The 18,932-nt window shown below is 38.6% G+C and overlaps 1 protein-coding gene across 1 annotated transcript; it reads right to left on the bottom strand.

Annotated features, from left to right (window-relative positions):
* Positions 1-3,191: 3,191 nt before the first annotated feature.
* On the bottom strand, positions 3,192-17,618 carry krt1-c5 (keratin, type 1, gene c5). Its single transcript, XM_085181019.1, has 9 exons — positions 16,085-17,618; positions 14,852-15,240; positions 14,558-14,640; positions 12,942-13,098; positions 10,406-10,570; positions 9,368-9,493; positions 7,833-8,050; positions 6,645-6,676; positions 3,192-5,123 (listed from the first exon to the last, which is right to left on the bottom strand). The coding sequence occupies exons 2-9, from the start codon at positions 15,230-15,232 to the stop codon at positions 5,008-5,010; spliced, it is 1,278 nt and encodes a 425-aa protein (XP_085037145.1). The 5' UTR covers positions 15,233-15,240; positions 16,085-17,618; the 3' UTR covers positions 3,192-5,007.
* Positions 17,619-18,932: the final 1,314 nt, after the last annotated feature.

The raw sequence follows: 18,932 nt of genomic DNA, 5'->3' as shown, positions 1-18,932 counted from the left end.
AGAAACTAGTAAATATCATAGCTTTCTATAGTTTGAACTTACAGTAGGTTGTGTGTTATGCAGCGTGGCTCCATGTGGTGACAAGCTGTCTGAACAAGGAAGACAGACTGTGAGACTTCATAACGATGTGAGAGGGAGCATGAGTGTCACAGGGCTGCTGAACAGACATTCAAACAGCTGCAGCAGACTTCAGGACAGTAGCTGACATCTCCACAGGCCCGTCAGACTGATTCATCATAAACACAACTCTTATTCTGATTTTATTTTATTTTTTTATTTTATTTTTTTAGTTTTATTTTCATGTAGAGGATGTTTTTCATCCAGTCACACTGTCAGTGTTTAGCTCAGTTTGGTCTCAGCTACTTTATTCATAGTATATCATAGTATATAGTTATATGTTTTAATGTTTGTCAATTATCTTCAGCTTTTTCAGCAATATACACAACATATTATGACTCTTTACCTCTTTTATTAAATACTTATAACTTTCTAACTATATTTACTTACATAGATATTTATTCCAGACAGCTAATTGTTATTATTATATGTATTTAAACTTGCCACAATTATGTAACTATTTAGTTTTATTCATTTACTTAGAACTACTTTTGCATTATACAATCTTTTATGGTTTATCCATACTTTGAAATACATAACCTATTCATATTCACTAAGCCCTCTAATTATATTGTAATTAAGGGTTTGTTTAGTTAGTTGAGTAATATTAACCTGCTTACTCTATCACTGGGTTAGGAAGTAAAATGGCAGCCATATTATCAATGACAGTCAGTTTAACTAACTATTTACACAGTCTTACATTGAAAACAAGTTAAATTGCTTATGACTTGGTAAAGATTATCTGGCATGCCCAGAGAGAGTGGAGAGAAGAAAACAGAGAATGTATTTAGATCAGGTGAAGTTCAGTGTTGTGCCTCTACAAGACCACAGGACTGTCAAGGCTGTATGAGGGTTTTATGGGCGATGCCTGGGTGAATAAGAATGCTCCCAACACTGAATTCAAAGATGATTCCCGCTCTCCAGAAGCTTGACAGGAGAGGAATTAGATGAGGATGCCAAACACACTGCAACAATCACATCCAGTGGTTTTTATAGGAGAGCTGGTGGTTTATTTTCTTTGACTGGAACCCTAGAACCCCCTCTGTCACAGAGCAGCTGTGAATAATCATCTAAAGAACAGAAGAAATCTCTACAGTTTAACAAAAGAACACTGGTCCATACAAAACATGTCATTAAAAATAAAGGAAAACTGAGGACAGTCCATATGTAGAACATAGAGCAGAGGTGTCACAGCAGGTTTTAATTAAGTTATTTTCAGTCTGAGGAGCTTTAAGGGGGCTGCTTCAATGTTCTGGACTGAATCCCATTTAACACATCACCTCTACCCACACAAAACCCACACCACACACTGAGTGTTTTCCCATCCGGCTGTCAGTAAGAAGCCACAACAGTCAGTGTGGGTTAAATAACTCACTATTTACAAGACAAGAAGACAGACACTGCCCTTGTGGGAAGCCAACTCAGTCCCCAGAGTTCTTGGTCATAACAGAGCTATTTAAGCAGTTTGAGCTTCTGCAGTTTATGTCCAAGCAACGCTCAGCTAGACTGCAAAAATACAAAATGAAAACAGAAATGGTTACACCGAACAAACCAGCTACAGAAGGGAGCAGCCTCCAGGCAAAAATGTGTTGACATGTGAGTGGAGGCAAGTGGAAATTATGGGTGAGATCAAAAGGTTCCCTATCAAAAAAAATGATTGTTCTCCTCAGTGAATGGTTGTAAATGTATACAATAACACTGAATGAGCTGAATACTATTGGTTAATAGTATTCAAACAATACATTTTTCATTTTTTTAAAGTGGGCTCTGCCTCATGGTTTGGTCCACAGCCTACTCCTCCTCCCCTCCTTTACTTTGCAAACGGTAAGACATTCAGTAAATTAAATGGCCTGACTGGTAAAGCCTTTACTAGTCCCTAAGGACCCCAAAGTGCTTTACACATCCAGTCATTCACCCACTCACACTGGTGATGGCAAGCTACATTGTAGCCACAGCCACCCTGGGGCGCACTGACAGAGGCAAGGCTGCCGGACACTGGCGCCACCAGGCCCTCTGACCACCACCAGTAGGCAACGGGTGAGAGACACAACGACTGAGACTGTCCAAGCCGGGGCTCGAACCGGCAACCTTCCGATTACAAGGCGAACTCCCAACTCTTGAGCCACGATCGCCCTAACATCAGCATAAGTTAATCACATTTACTGTTCTAACCAGGCTGCATTTTAGCTTTGATAGGTGTCCATTAAATGTTGTGCTTTGGTTTAGGTGCCATGTTAATCTTAATGCACGTTTATGGCAGCAGGAGGTGTGTGCAAATACAACTTACTGAACTGATTTTATTTGGTTTTAACAGTTTCCTCAATGTCCCTCACGCCAGCCTTTTTTTTTAAACAAGCCTGGAAAAACCCCTGCTGCACACCTGCCAGCAATCCTGACTATTCATTACTTTGTGTCCCAACTGCCTGGTCCTCAGTGTTCCCATATTATGTAGAGTCATCCCAAGAACACACATTTTTGAAATGTATTCAGTATTTAAATGAAACCTCCTCCCTCAACACACAAACACCTCTAAGAAAGATAAAATCCTTCAGCGACCAGACAACAAAAACTCAAATTGGCTGAAATCCCCAAATGACATCCTGACTGCACACGGAGCACTTTGTTTTCACAAGGAAACAAAAAGAGGAACATTTCCCAGTAAAAAAACCCACACAAAAACAAAGACGAATCCTCTGGGTAGACACCCAAGTATCTTTTGCTCGAGTCTCACATACAGCAAAAAAGCCCAAAACAAACTCTGATACGATTACCTGTTCCACCTGTTGCACTTTGACTGCAGGCTCTTTGTTTCTGCATTGACATCTGACTTTTTTATACACCACCACAGCAGACCACATTAAACACTGCAGGAGCTTGCTCTGCCATCTTTTTGTAAATTTTCACTTTAATGTGAACACAAACTCACAGAAACACACACACAAAGGCTGTTACCCGATACTGCTGGATTCAGGTTTGGTAGTTTCTGCTCTGTAGGTGCAGAATCACATTTCGTTTTTGTTCTCTGAGTATCAGTCAAGGTTTCTGTTTGAAACAAACCCGGAACACAAAACACATTTTAATCACTGAGTTTTATTGGCACTGTAAAGCCGCTTTGGTTAAAATGTTTATTTGGATATTAAAAGTACATAACAATACTTTCAGTAGTTTTTCACAGTGAAACTATCACACAATAACAGAGTTGGTACAGTCACTTTATGAATGACAGTATTGGCACAGTTAAGACAAATATTTAATCACATTTAACCTCCAGTGATGATCAAAAGAAAGGGTTTAAAGTTTAGGAAATACTTTTATTTTCACATATATTAAACCTTTAAAATATTGGAAACCACAAAAATACATGATCGTTTTTTTCCTGGATGTTTCATTTTAATGCAATTTGAGCAAAGTCATCTATGACAGCATAACGGGAATAACATGCTGTGGCAGATAATTTCAAAAGAAACTTTTCTAACAGCTCAACAAATATCAACACAAACTGTTTGCGGGCAGTGTGTGTGTTAGCTAAAGCTGCCCAGAGATGGAGAACGACGTAAGAAAGACAGGACAGAAGAGGAAGAAGAGGGGTTATATTTAAAGGTAAGGACTGCTCAGTGATATTTGAAAAACTGTAAACTGTTACTATCATGTTTTATACTATCATTTTTTAATCAAACAGTGGGTCTGTTTATGATGTGATAAATTATGCACTTTCATATTTTGAAACATCCTGCGAAACACACTGAGGTAAACTAACTAATTCAGATTTTTCAGAGAGTTACGCTGATGGATTTACAGTGAGGCAGTGTGCTGGACCGGTGCCCCGTGACTGTTGTGTTCATGGTCAAATTGGGTTACATCCAGTGTGGCAAATTTGATTTTAGGCAGATGATGATGTGTCCTACATAACAGATTCAAGCTGGCTACATTCATTAGAATTGGAATACAGATTGGAATTTTGTTTGTAGTCTCACATACTAACATAATTTTATGATGATGATGATGATTATTATTACCACAAGCTTCAGTTAGCTTTGCACAAAAATCGCTGGTAGAAATATCCTCTAAAAGTACTTTTAGTACATCTCAGAGCCTGTACTTTTACCGGAGTACTTTTTAAACACAGGTTTCTGTACCTCTATTTACATAAAGAATAGTTTTGCCACCTGTGATGATACTGGAAAAAGAAAATTTTATGTATATTATTTACATAACTGGGTCTTAATTAATAATTTCTAAAAATATGTGAAAATCTTTCATGCTGCAGAACTAGGATATATCAGTAATTCCATTTTATTTTAGAAAATAGTGACGAGAAGTTGCATTAAAAATGGGTTGACCGTTTCAAAGACATTTTTAGAAAATTAAACTTCATGGATTTGAATTAAAGACTGAAAAGCACAACAAAGACCATCACAGTGCATCATTTTCTAAACTGACTGTAACCCTCAAAAGTGTGGAAGCAATTATAAATCTTTAGCCAAACTTATTTTAGTATTGAAGAAGAAGAATCTGGTCAGCCTTGTTCCAATACACTGACAATAACAGTGACCTTGTGATGTCTTATTCATCACTGCTGATCACCACAACCCTAACCCTACGGTAGAAGAATATGCCATTTTTGCTTCTTTTATTCTTTGCAATCGTGGGAACATATAAGTCATTTTAAATGATGTGTATAAACTTTTTATGTAAGACTATTATACAGGAAAGAAGATCTTTTTATATATCTCCAAAATACAGGTGTATGGTCACAGCTGGAGCCATTATTTAAACCTGACAGGGCTAATATTATCTGTGATTAAATAAAGAAAATAAAGAAAACAATAATTTGATCCACAGTCAGCTAATGCTTTATGAAACATTGCTTCCGTACTGATGCACTTTGGTTCATTTTTTGCGGTCCTCGATCTCCTCCACCTCGCTGGACTCATTGACTACTTTGCCATTGATCATTGTTTGAGTGACGACTTTCACAATCTTCCTAGTCCTTACATCGGGGTCTTCTGTAACACAGGAGCGAACAAGGGTTAGTCACACTAATGCTGCTAATCTAAAGCCACAGAAAGTGTCATTAACAGTGTAACAACAGTGCTATGCTCACCTAAGAAGTTTCTATTGAGGCTACGAAGCCACACTGCACTGAAAAGGGATTCCTACTTTCCCTGAGCGAGTCATGTGCTATTTTGATTTTTTGTTATCCCGTGTGAGTATCAAGTGAACACATGTTCACAAAAGAGTCTGAATAGCAAAAGGAAAGGATCAGATTTTCCTGCATTGTTGGCCTACTGGAAGAATTTAAGATGACTAAAATTACCCAGCTTTACAAGAGCAGACTGTAACAGACATAAAGGACAACAGCACTCAAGTTCTTTTTATACTGACTTCCTATAGAAGCCTGTACTGAAACATAGGACCCTTTTGCAGTAGTGATGAATTCTGGCGTCTGGTATGACACTGGATACCATTCAACAATGGTTTTCAAACTTTTTTTGCCCAGAGCGCACCAAAGTTTCGAGGAACACTTGTATTCAAGTGTGTAAAAATAGATTCTGTGGCCTCGATCATGCCTGCTTGAGGATACGCTGCAGAAACTGCTGGTGAGTATGCCTTCCTTTTTACATTGGTTGCATTTGAGTGATGTACATTTCATCACCAATGAGGTGAAAACGAAGCTCCAAACTCTAATTATTTGTTCAAGCAAAGCTTTACTAAAATTTTACCAAATAAGAGTGTGTTGCTCAGAGGGACTCCAAGCAGATTGAATTAAAAAAAAAAAAGTAATAATAGTGACAAGACGTCCCACCTCTGCAACCAATAATATCCAGTTAAGTTGGCCTTAAAATGCATAGCGATTGGTGGATTGTAGTGTGACAGTGTGCCGCAGTGAGTCACAAAACATTTTCAGAAACATGGACATCTGCATCGAGCCTTGACTTTATGTCACTCTGTCCCAAGTCGCATAAATTCTCAAATGCTTGGAGCACAGACAGCAGCAGACACCGTGGATAAATATCTATTCTATTCTCTTGTAAAGTTCTCTAGAGTTCTCTTGTAGATCACATTTTTAGTTGGTGCGTTGTATTAAACGGCTGACAAGTGGACATCTGCAACGAGTGTCACGATCACTGTCTCGTGACAAGTGACATCCTCCTGACCCAAGCAGACCTTAGCACACTTCTGAATGCAAAAACTATATTTATAAAAACCATAAGTGTAAGATTAAGGTACTTCTAGTAACATATTGGTGCCATCCGCCTGTAGTATGATACCCACAATATTGTATTTATAACTGTTTCCTTTGCTCTACTAGCAAATAACTTCTGTTATGAAAGAATTTAACACAAACCATCGACAGCCTTTATATCTCTGGTTCAAATTCAGCAGTTTTAAAGCATGTCAACTCTGGCTCGGAAAACTTGTTGGATTTCAAGTGCTTCTCCCAGACTAGCATTATCCAACCTAAACTTACAGATGACACGCTCAGATTTGCAACAGATTTGTTAAATTTAATAATCTGAACTTACTTTTAAGAGGTGGAGTCGGAGTTTCTTTCACCCTGTAGGACAAAATTATAATCAGTGAAGGCAAAGCAGAAAGCAGGTTCAGGCAAATACAGTTCAGCATTGTGGGAAAAAACACTTTGTTCTCATGTTTTCTTTTGTCTAATTATTTATTGTATTTTATATCTATTCTTTTTTTCACTGTAGTTTTGGGCATCATTTATTACACCTTGTCACTAATATTCAAACCATGTAAGGTCATTAAGCTTGTTTATTAAAACTAAAGTACAAACTAAAAGTAAAAACATTTTAGTTAATGATTAAAAATGTTTTAACTAACTGAAACAATTATGCTTAGTTAGTGTAGTAAAAATGTTATTACACCTTGCTTGATGAGTCATTGATGCACATTTTTATTGAGAGTCTGACCATCGGTCAGTTGCTTTTAAAAAGTTATGTGTTTTTATTCTATTACCTGCACTGATTTTTCTAAATGTGGTCTCAGAGATATGTCCTCCATACAGTAATTAAAAAGACTAAAACAAAAAATGAAACTAATAACAACTAAACAAAAACTAAACATTTTCAAATTTTGAAAACTAAACTGAAAATAAGTAAATCAACTCTGAAAACTAACTAAAAAGAAACTAGTTTAAAAACAAAAAGTCAAATATGAAATAAAAATACTAATTAAAAAGCACAAAGCTATAATAACCCTGATATGAACAATAATAGTGAACTGAATATGATGCTACAGTTGCTTCTGGGTAGCTTAATTTTAACTCTGTCCAAAGTTTAGTCTATACAAACGTATGTGCAAAAGTAAATAACCAAATAAAATAAAAGGTGTTAATAAACTTGAGATTCCTGGTAGGCTGATTTTTCCGTGTAAATGCGACCCCTGTTTCTAATCTATGCTCATCTAAAACAAACTGTGGTTAAATTTACTGGACAGACAAGATAATCTTATTTCTGCTAAAAAAAAAATGCACATATGTCCCAAAATGAAGAACAAGTCCTTTAATTCGAAGACTAATAAATGTACAAATGCCTCCTTCTTGTAGAAAGTATGAATAACTACAAGAGTCAGTTGCTTTTTTGATAATATTCAAGTAAAAAAAATATGCATTTGAAAAGGAACTGGTCCTGTGACTGTTGTTATTTTGGGACTGTGCATCCCTTAGGCTTAGATTTGTTTTTCTACTTGCTTACACGTCCTCTCCTTCCAGCAGCCTCCTGTAGGTGGCGATCTCCATCTCCAGGTTCTGCTTGATGCGTAGTAGCTGTTCGTAGTCAGTCTTGTTGCGCTGCATGTCCAAACGCAGCTGAGACAGCTCATCCTCCAGCTGTGTCAGAATGGCCTGAAGACGGTCCATGTCCACAGAGTACTTGTGTCCCGATTCTCCGAGATTTCCCTCTAACACGCTAACCTGTAAACACAGCATACTGATGCTGAATAGCCACAACAGATAACATATTCTCCCCTGTGTTACATAATTACTAAAGCTGGCTTGAATATTCAGACAGGTCGCCTCCTTCGCTATATGTCATCAAGAACTGCGTTTAAGGAACAGCTTTATCCTGAGAAGCACAGATAACAGTCTGAGCATGCATGGTTAAAAACACATCATTTCTTTGGGAACAATAATCAAATTTTGAGTTAGTTGTCCAAAATGTTGTCCTGTGCTTACTTAAGATGGTACTGCCCACTCTGATATTACATTTTTTTTTTATTAAAGTGAAATAATTAATGCTCTAATGTCTGTGTGCTAAAGATGAAGCATCAATAATGAGGGTGCTGGCTTAGGGTGAAAGTAGAATAGATTTGCCTTTTGGGGAATTAATTACAGCGCAATCACAAATAACAAAATAACAAAACAGCCGTTTAAATATTTAAAACTGCATGAACATTTTTTTTTTGTTGCTCTTAATGGCATTTAAATTGGTCATCGATTGTGTACACAGTGATTTCCGACAGTCAGAAAATTTTAAAATGACACGTTATTCTTGATTTTCTGACTTTCTTTAAATCTTTAACTGCTAAATCTCATCAGTAGTGCAAATAGCTAAAATGAGGCACTGGCTATAAGAAGCCGAAATGAAGCCGTTACTGTAAAGGATGCTCAGCACCAGGAAGTAAATCTTTAGGAGACTAAAATGAATCAATTAAAACATAAAGAAGGATCAAAGCTGTGTTAAAGGTTTGGCTTTTTTAAAGCTTTTCACATTTCAAAAAGTAGTATAGCAGTCTTATTTTTGGGAATGGCTAAAAAACTATTAAGTTGTAAATATATAGTCTGATCCTCCTGCTCTAACGGGCTGTATGGTCTTCATGCAACAGTAGAAACTTTGAGGATGAAGGTAAACACAGGGAGGATAAAATGTTAAAGCCTCTATATTAACTCACTGTTCACACGGACCATAAAGAGTGTCACCACTGTCAGACAATCAGTCAAAAGATTGCTGCTTTGTAATTTTACCTATTAAGAAGTTTTCCTGTCAGCACTATAATACGTCTGCATTCATTACTGTGTGATCAGGCTGAGCAAATATCTGAAAGCTACATTTGCCTCCAGTGAACATGTCTGCATGCTGTACATTATTTCTGAGTTCACAGGAAGTGGAGACAAAACACCAGGTTTTTGTGTCTTGTCACACTGATTGATTGTGGAAGCATTATTAACCTGCTGTGCACATTGTATCTATACAGCAGCAGCTCAAATGTATATGAACAAACTGTACTGTACCTGTTTACGAACGCTCTCAAGCTCAACTTCTAGAGCCTGAAGGAAACGCCGCCTCTCACTGAGCTCACTTTGGGCACAACGCAAAGCCTCGTTGCTTTCTCTGACCTCCGACTGTACTGCCTCTAACTGTAAACACATAAAAACATAATATTCAAAACAATTCAACACAGCACTAATCTCAGGGTGCTTCATACTGTAAAGTAAAGACCCAACAACATTAGGTAGAGAACCCCCAAAATCAGGCAATCCCTTATGACTTGGAGACCTTGAGGAGGACGAACGTGCTTTAACAGGAAGAAACCAGAACCAAGATCAGGGCGGAGCAGTTATCTGCTAAAAGTGGTTTGGTGATGACAGAGAAGGGAAGGGAAAAGACAATTTATGTAGTAGCATAAAAATGCTTGATGAGTAACAAGAGGTGAAGTACTTGATTACTTTCTAGCAGCCTAAGCTGGTTAACTAAGCAATGTTTCAGGTCAACCTGATGCAGCGCTAACTATAAGCCAAAAGTGAAAGTTTGAAGCCTAATTAGTATATCATTGAACCAAGTTAAGGAGGTGGTTTTGGTAGCTGAAGGCTTTGCTTCCAGTTCTATTTTGAGAAACTCGTAGGCCTGCAGTCTGAGAGTGAAGCGCTCTGATGGGATAATATAATGCATTAAGGTCTTTAAGATGTTATGTGGACTGACCCTTCAAGACTTTCTATGCAAGAAGGAACATTTTAAATTAAATGATGAGCTTAACAGGAAGCCAGTGAACAAACAAGGGACAAATATGATCCCTCCCTCTCTCTCTTTCTCTACTCATTTGGACCAACTGACAGCTTTTCAGGGAGTTTTTAGGACATGCTGATAAAAAGGAATGACAATAGTCCCGACTAGCTGTAACCAATGCATCCAGTTAGTTTGTTAGGTTCACTCTGCAACTGCATAAATTGTAATTTTTACAATAATGCAGAGATGAAAGAAAGCAGTCCTACATATTTATTTACTGTGGGGAAAAGACAGAAGAACAAGAGCTGGTTTGTGCAGTTACACACCTTCTTCAGGTACCAAGACTCGGCCTCCTCCTTGTTCTTGCGAACAATGCCCTCATATTGGACCCTGAGTTCAGCCAAGATGGCCCCAAGATCAGGACTTTGAGCCGCATCCACCTCCACGTTCACCTGCTCATTGTCCAGACGGGCCTTCAGGGAGTTCATTTCCTGCAGACATTTAAAGAAGGAATGGAGGGAAATGGTTATAACAGAAATATTTTGATGTAAAAACACAGCTGAAGAGCCACAGTGGGTCCTCACATTTGACTCGACTTGTATACTTTACTTAGCAAAGCAAACTGACAAGACAACATGTGCTGTACTTGTTTTTTGAGATTTTTGTTTAACTTAAACTTTTCTTCTCCACCTATTAATCCACCAACTCCAGCTTCAAGTGGTTTTAGTACACTTAGTACTGCCTTTTGATACAGACATTGAGCAAACAAAAAGAAGTTGTGTGCTAAAAGAGCTGCTATATTAAAAGAAAACCATTAACATCGTTGACATTTGTTTGTTTGCATTTAAATGCCTCTGGTGGATTAAGCTTGTAAACTGAGATGTTCGGGGACCAGAGCTGAAATTTAGAAAAAGGTCTGATGTTCAGGTGGAAAAAACCTGTTGAGTCTGCTTGTTTTGTTTTTAATAAAGGAGGAGCTTTGAGGCTTCCTTTTAATTGGCGTGAGACTGTTTCAGCAGCGTGAGACTGAAGGCGAAAGTCATGCCATCAGTGTGAGAGCTGGTAAACCATTGGCTGTTTGTTTTAAGTGAGCTAACCTATTGTTACAGCAGATGTAGGTTAGAGTCGATCAAAACTCTAATGTACTTTGTTAAATCAGCTTTACAACTGTGTGAGTTTAGTGTAAACCTGGTGCTGCGGATGCTATTCAGCAGTGAACTCCTAAAAGCTGTTAAAGTGGTGCACAGCACTGCAAAAACTGCACCCCATCTCCTTCATTAGGTAGCTTTAGTTTATGTGAAGGTTCTCAGTCATCCAGGTCATCGAAGTCTAAGGAGCTTGGAAAGAAAAGCAGCTGTACTCGTTTCTTGAATTCAAGTGAATTCAAGAAACTTAAACTAGCTTTCTGTTTCTTCCTGTTTCATTTCAGTGGTCTGTTGTGTATTTAGTTCTATTTAAGTTTCTAAACTAGACTAGCTTTAGTTTAGTATTTGTATTCTCAGGTCTTAGTTTTGCTAAGTGACTTCTTGTGAAGTCAGTCTTGTTTCGGTGTTTGTTTATCTTTCTGTCTTTGTGTCATGTCTGAGTTTCTCTTTCCGTGTTCTGTTTCTTCCTGTTTCATTTCGGTGGTTTGTCGTGTATTCAGTTCTATTTGCCTGTCACCTGTAATTAGTTACAGCTGTTCTCACACCTGTTGCTTGTTCCTCGTTATCCTCTGCATATATACGTGTTGTCTCATTCATCCCTTGCCCTTTATCACATTCTCTCTCATGGCTGTGTCCTTCCTCGTGCATTTCCCCAGATGAGTTGTACTTTCAGCACCTGACCTCCTGCTCTTTGTTTAGTTAAGAGCTGTGCAATAAAGTTGTTCTGGAATTTTAATTCTCACCTTCCTACCTTGACACCCATAATAACATCAGCTACATGTGCAGGAGTAATCCCACAAAATCAGCTCAGCTTTCATATCACAGAAACTTCACAGCTCTCCGATAACAATTTTACGCTACCATTTTTCACTTCCTTTAAATCTTTACAGTAGTTGTAAAGTTTTTATTCACAACATATGAAGCCTCAAGAAAAAGCCAGCGCCAAGTGATAATCTTCAGAGGACTAGCCAAATATAATAAGGTTTTTCAAAGAAAGAATCCCACCGTGAATTAAAAGTTATTACTGTATTGTTCATAAAGCTCACAAGATAATTAAAGTTTAAATGAGTGATCACTGTAGCTGCCTAAAAGAGTGCAACCACAGGTTGTGTGTCAGAAGGCTTCATCTACTTCACCTTTGCTACAAATTAATTTCTGCGACATTTATATGGTAGCTGCATCAACACCCCTTGGGTTTTGTAGTTCTTACTTGCTGCAACAATCATGAATTTTGTTTTTTTTTTCTAATTCTAGATTTAAGAAAAATTAGACGTGTTGAAAAATAACAAAATAAAAAAGCTGCACTGTACAGTTATGATAACACTATAATTACAGTCAGTCAAATTTTATACATTTTTTAGACAAAATAAAAAATTCCCTCTGTGTAAAATTCAGTCTACATCCTGGACACCACACCTGACTGCCTAAACACACACAGACTGTTGCGACGACTGGGCTCAAACACTCCTGCTTTGTGTACATTGGAGTTACCTCGTTATCTTGAAGCAGTCTGGTTACAAAGATGAAGGGTGTGTCCCTGTACTTATATTATCGTATTTCAGACACCGAACACTGTTTAAACCTTGTGGGAGAAAACACAAACTGACCTGGCAGAGAACTAGTTTATATGAACTTGTGTCTTGTGAAGAAGATTATAATGATGGATACGTAAACACTGTTTAATCTCACGTAACCTTCGTTTTGGCAGCAGTCTCACCTCCTGGTGATTCTTCTTGAGGAAGTAGAGCTCCTCCTTCAGGCTGTCCAGGTCTCCTCGGAGAGTGGCGATGATCTGGTCGTGGTCTGACTTTGCTCTCCTCAGAGCCTGACAGTCCCTCTCCACTGACTGGCACAAGGTGGCCTCTGCCTCCCATCTGCATTAAAAAAAAAAAAAGCATTAAAGACAAGATTAAATCAAATAAATGAACTTTCACACATGTTCTGTAGCTCTGCACTTGAGAACAGAAATATCTGATGTAGTCAGTTTGGATATGAGCAATCAACAGAATAATAGCTGTGACTTTATTTCCAAAAGACCCATGTGTTGTGTTGAAGAGATTTCATATATGTACCGCAATTTTGTGGCATGTCAGCCAGGCAAATCAATAAGAATGCACACATACATTACCCACGACATTCTGGGAAAAGCTAAAATTTCTTGAGGAAATGGGGGTAAATGCAGAAAGTAATCACAGAAATTACTTTTAACCTGCCAGCTCTTCCTGTACACTATATCCAAATAACCACGTTACCTATGGTGCATAGAGCATTTCTAGTTGTGTCAATGTGTCTGAAGTGGCTACTTCCTGCTGTCTGTACATGTGGAAAATATCCCAACACGATTCCCTGTAAATTCTCACAAGTTCATGTTAAGAGAATAGGAGGTCATCAGTAAACGTGCAATTTTAGGCCAGGTTTGTACCTTTTGTGTACATTATTGAAAAATACTCATTTTCATGAGATCTGAAAATACTGCAGATTATTTAATACAATCTTTCTGTACCTATAGATCAAAAACATTCAATTCAATTCAATTCAATTCAATTTTATTTATATAGCGCCAAATCACAACAAATGTCGCCTCAAGGCACTTCGGGCATTCCTGCTTCTGCATAAAGAAAAAGACTTTTGAACAAGTAGCAGAAGTGACACTTCCCACGCTATTTTCATTTTTCCTCAAGTACCTCAGGAGGCAACTAGCTCTTAAAGAAAATCAGTTCCCATGAACTTCTACATTAAAATATCCAACTTTACAACATTAAATAGCAGATTTGCAGCCTGTTAACTCCTTCGTGTGGATACTGGTGTTAGGGGTGTTGACACTTTGATTAACAGGCACCTGATAAAGGCAGCTGGAGCTAATTAGTAACTCTTCTGCGAATTTGGCACTGAGGCCACTCAGGAATGGATGCGCAAATGTGAAAAATCACATGCAAACTCCTGCAAAGCTCTGTGTTATTAAGGTCCACTTTGCTGTAAATACCATGAATCACTGTCAGCTGACATATTACTCCCTCACATTAGACCACAAAACATACTATCAACACACTGTGAAAAACACCAGCAGCAGGTATTTCCTGACTCTGTCACCTTTAGCTTCACCTTGCCAACTGTAGAATCTCCATAAGGGGATGATTCTCTTTCTGACCTGCACCATCTATCATATTCCCCTCTAACTGACGTTGCCATTGTTTGGTACTGGAGCACCCACCATGGGAATAAGGCATTTATTTCGGCCCCTGACAGAAAAGTCATTTATTCATACTGTTTTGCAGTCTGGCGCTCCCATGTGAACACTCACAGCCAGGGAAAAGACTGCAGTGTGACACTCACTTGACCCTGAAGTCATCAGCCGCCAGCTTGGCATTATCAATCTCCAGCATTATACGGGCATTCTCCAGTGTCTTCCTTCTCACCTAAGTGAAAGAACACAATGCATAGCAAGTTAAAATCACGTGTAGTTTTAATGTGTCTAGTTAAATATTAATGTGTTAAGCTGAGTTCTTCCACCAAAACTGTACTTCAAATTAGAGAATTCATGACAGGACATCACGCACAAATATTTTTTTTTTCTCAAGACAGGAAGTCTTAAAATGAATTGTATAGTCTAAAGCACTAGACACTGACCTCCTGTCCAATGGCATGGGCCTGTGCCATCATCCCCTCAATGTCGTACCCTTTTGGAGCTCTGTCCAGCATAAGCTGCTTGATCTTCACTTCCAGCTCAGCATTGGATTTCTCCAGCGACCGCACCTTGTCCAGGTAGTTGGCCAGCCTGTCGTTCAGGCCCTGCATGGTCTCCTTCTCGCTGATGCTGAGGCCGTTGATGGAGAGGCTGGAGCCCAGCACGTTGAGGCCATTGCCCAGAGAGAGGGAGCGTGACATAGTGGCAATCGAGGAAAGACTGGAGACAGAGGGTTTGGAGCGGATGCTGCGTCCACTGCCCCTCACAGAGATGTTGGAGAAGGAGGGCTGCCGCACTGAGCGCACAGAGAGAGCAGAGGCCATGGTGTCCACTAAACAGATAGTTAGATACATTTGGGTCAGTAAGGATCAATAAGGAAGACAAAAACACACCTAGAGGTCTATTTATGCCTATCATACACCAGAAAACTCTGAAAGGGCTAAAAGTCAAGGCACCCTGTCATATCTTAAGGTAGTATGTCATTAGGCATTGTTCAAAGAATGGAGCCACTATTTACGAGGTTATAAGTAGTTTCCTTTTGAGATGATTTCCCATCAAGAAAATAAAATAAAACTATTAGTAGATTGATACATGAACAGGCTGTCATGGCCACTTCTGTCTTATTGTGTTCTCAAAATCACCCAAAAGGAAAAAACAGAAAGTACTTCAGAATAGACAACACTGGTTAGGAAAACAGAGAGTGCACATCTATTGGTTCTTAAAGTCACATGATTAATCCAGCAAGATCAGCCATTTGATTTGTCTTGTTGGATTTGATAGATCTGAAACAACTCTGAGTTTTATGAATTTCTACTAAACGATTGCCAAAAATGTAACAATAAATGATTTTCTTGAGATCCTGAAAAACTTAAAAATCTTGTCATCTTTTCTGTCTCCCTGTTCCAGGTTTCTGTTGAACATTCAAGCAGGAAATATTACCAATCATGTTTCTGATCTACTAAAGAAACACTGTGTTTGAAATACAAGTGCTGGATACCAAGCATCATCACTCTTTCCTCCTCACAGAGTTATTTAAGAAGAACGGCAATGAGGTTCTAGTAAATTTCAAGTCCCTGAGAGCTTTACATCATCCAGAAAATTTGTTCCCTATTCAGCTACCCTGAGCTGTAATTTGATGAAGAGAAACAGAGGAAAAGGACAAAAACAGTATTTACCTGGAGCTCAGTTTAGTTGGTCTCTTCTCGTCGCTGATGGTGAGAGTGATTGTTGTTGCTGGAGCAGCTTTCACAGGTGAGTCCGGCTGTAAAGGATCAGCTGTCCTGGCTGGGGAGGAGCCAGTCATGTAACCAAACCCACAACAACAAAGGAGAGGATGCAATATGACACCTTGTGGAGGACTGAAAAAATACAGAGGTGCGCATGAGTTTAAATCAATGTGTCCTTTCATTTGAGGAAAAACTGTACTGCTACTGTCAGTATAGTTTATAGTTTAACCTTCTTTTTTCAGGTAATATAAGTATATCTAAGATGGATATGGCAGAAAAATTGTTCAAAAGAGAACAAATGTAATAGGTTGTTGGGGGAAAAAAGTTGTATTCACTCAATATTGTTACATAAAAAACAAAGCAGTCCTGCCCAGCAGAAAATTTGGTCTTTACTGCTATATTTGTCCTCACAATACCTTCCTCAGACTCGAATCTGACCTGTCTCTTTCCACAGTGGTTGTATTGAGAGCAGACACAATGGCTTTACAGTGATGTGAGAAGGCTTCACCTGAGGACGGCCAGCCAGGATGGGAAGAAACGAGAGGAAACGGGAACAATGAAGAGAAAGAATGAAAAGAAAGTGAAGACCCCTGAGAAATACACAAAGAAATGCAGGGCGTAGTTGTGGATGAACTGGAAACCTGGCTTATATTTACACACTCACAGACACACACACCCACATCAACACGCACAGGCACCATTTTATAAGGGTGAATTGTCTCTCAGCCCTCTATTTCCATCTTAGCGCATATAATCCCTGTTGAAAACATGTATGACTTTTGATTTCTTTGGGCTTTATCATGCCAAGAAGATCAGATCTCTCAGTGACAGTGACCTGATTTAGTGCTGTATGAATTACATCTCACTGCAGCCATCCCCGCCCAGCGCTCATCTGCATTGGCCAGCTACATTCTGGGACAGCTCACAGTGGAAACTTTCTTTGGTGCCGTTTCTAAGCTAACTGTAAAAGTCACCTATCACCTGTCTGTTTCTACAGGCTGCAGGCACAGTAACATTAATGACTTAAAGCTGTCCAACTTGGCCCAGAATGAATCAAACTAATGGATAATTAACTTAAACTGAATGCAGTCTTAACTGCAGGACAAGTGTGTCTGTATTACTGTGTCACTACATTATAATGTAATACAACTTGATGCATACATGTTGTACAAATACACTTGTGTTGATATTCGTTACGTTTTTCTCATGTATGTGTGGGATCTTTGTTCCTTAGTCAAAGGGGAAAAGCCATAAAACTGATTCTCACAAGCACAAAAGCAAGACATAGCAAGGATACAGCGACATCATGTGGCTTAAAACACATACTACAGCAGAGAACTTAAGTATTTTTAAAGCTCAAATTTTCAGACACAAGTTACTTGAATTATAAAGAGACATGGTATGAAAATGAAACGTTATATAGAAATAAAGATTTATATTCCAATAAAGTGCAAAACCCTTGAGCTACTCATGATTTCTTTATGACCCAGACGTTCTTGTAATTTTTTAACCTCTTAAGCCCCAAGCCTACCTGATCTGCTGCCTTTTGCCCCCGTATCAGGGGGCGTTGGGGCTTAAGAGGTTAAAGCGGTCTTGAGCGCCTCTAGGTTCTCTAGGCTTTCTGAAAGGCACTGGCTGCTTGTTCACTCATTTTTCAGTCCAGTCTTTGTATCTGACCATTTTCAGGGGAATTATGTTTAAGTTACTTAGAAATGATTTATAAATCATTCAAGCAGAAAAAGGGAACCTATAACTCAAGGGATGAACCAGTGATGTGTCTACACACAACAGACAACTTGAGGATAACTTTAAGTATTCTAAGGATATCTCAGCATGTTCAGTGTCTCCTTGAAAAATTAAGTAAATATGACAAATGGAGGTTGTAGGCTTCAAAAACGCTATCTACAGCAGATGAAAAGCATCTAAAAGTCCTTTCCTTGAGAAATATTGGGAGAAATACAGCAAATCCCTGACATTGGTCCAGTCCAGGTCAGGAGAGAAGTACAACGGTGAGTGTCTAAAGCCATCTGTAAAATATGAGCTAGCCTCTGTCATGGGTTGGGTCTGTATTTCAGACAGTGGTGTTGGAGAATCTTGTCAAATTTAATGGAATTATGAATAATCTGAACAGCATACTTTCGTTTTTCCCAAACACGCTACTAACGCAGTAAAAGCCGTGCTGGTGGCAATACTGTCAGTCATAGATCAGCGTCCCCAGAGCCCAGAACGCAACATCCCTGAAGCAGTGTAGGATCAGCTTGACAGAAAACGGAACAAAAGGCAGTCGACATAAAAAAGCTTCTTCTTCAAGAGGCCTTCAAGACTAACTAGCAAAATTCCAAGAAGGCCTACCTGAGAGTGTCCATAAAAGTGAGCATACCAAATATTGACTTTCAAGCTTACTATAAATTGGCCTTATTTACTTTATCCCATGTAGGTTTGCACAAGTTTAAATAAATCACTTAAACTATTTCCCATTTTCATGTCAAAATATACAAAACTTCAAGCCAAGTTTAAGCTCAAGACACAACATCTTTTGATAAGGATAATGATTTATGAGATGTTTCTGTTTAGCTCACAATACTGAAAAACTGGAGAAAAACTGGTTCTTCACTCACAGACTTTAAATTAGACTACAGCCAATATAACCTATAAATAATGTATAAAATGATTGCACATGTTGTCCTCATGCTTTTGATATCCCATGGCCTGGAATAAAGACAACTTTAGCCTTTGCAGGCATCTCATTCCAGTATGGCAGAAGCTCAAACTGGATATGAAACAAATATAACTTTTT

This window comes from Neolamprologus multifasciatus, chromosome 12 (genome assembly GCF_963576455.1).
Source record: "Neolamprologus multifasciatus chromosome 12, fNeoMul1.2, whole genome shotgun sequence".
NCBI lineage: Eukaryota > Metazoa > Chordata > Actinopteri > Cichliformes > Cichlidae > Neolamprologus > Neolamprologus multifasciatus.
This window is presented reverse-complemented; position numbering and strand designations above follow the sequence as displayed.

Bases quoted from the DNA above. Each gene is read 5' to 3' on its own strand.
- krt1-c5 (XM_085181019.1), bottom strand. From the start codon at position 15,232: ATGGCCTCTGCTCTCTCTGTGCGCTCAGTGCGGCAGCCCTCCTTCTCC. The intron at 10,571-12,941 runs GTGAGACTGCTG...AAATGTCTGCAG, and splicing joins TCAAGAAGAATCACCAGGAG to GAAATGAACTCCCTGAAGGC. The intron at 9,494-10,405 runs GTGTGTAACTGC...ATGTGTTTACAG, and splicing joins AGTCTTGGTACCTGAAGAAG to TTAGAGGCAGTACAGTCGGA.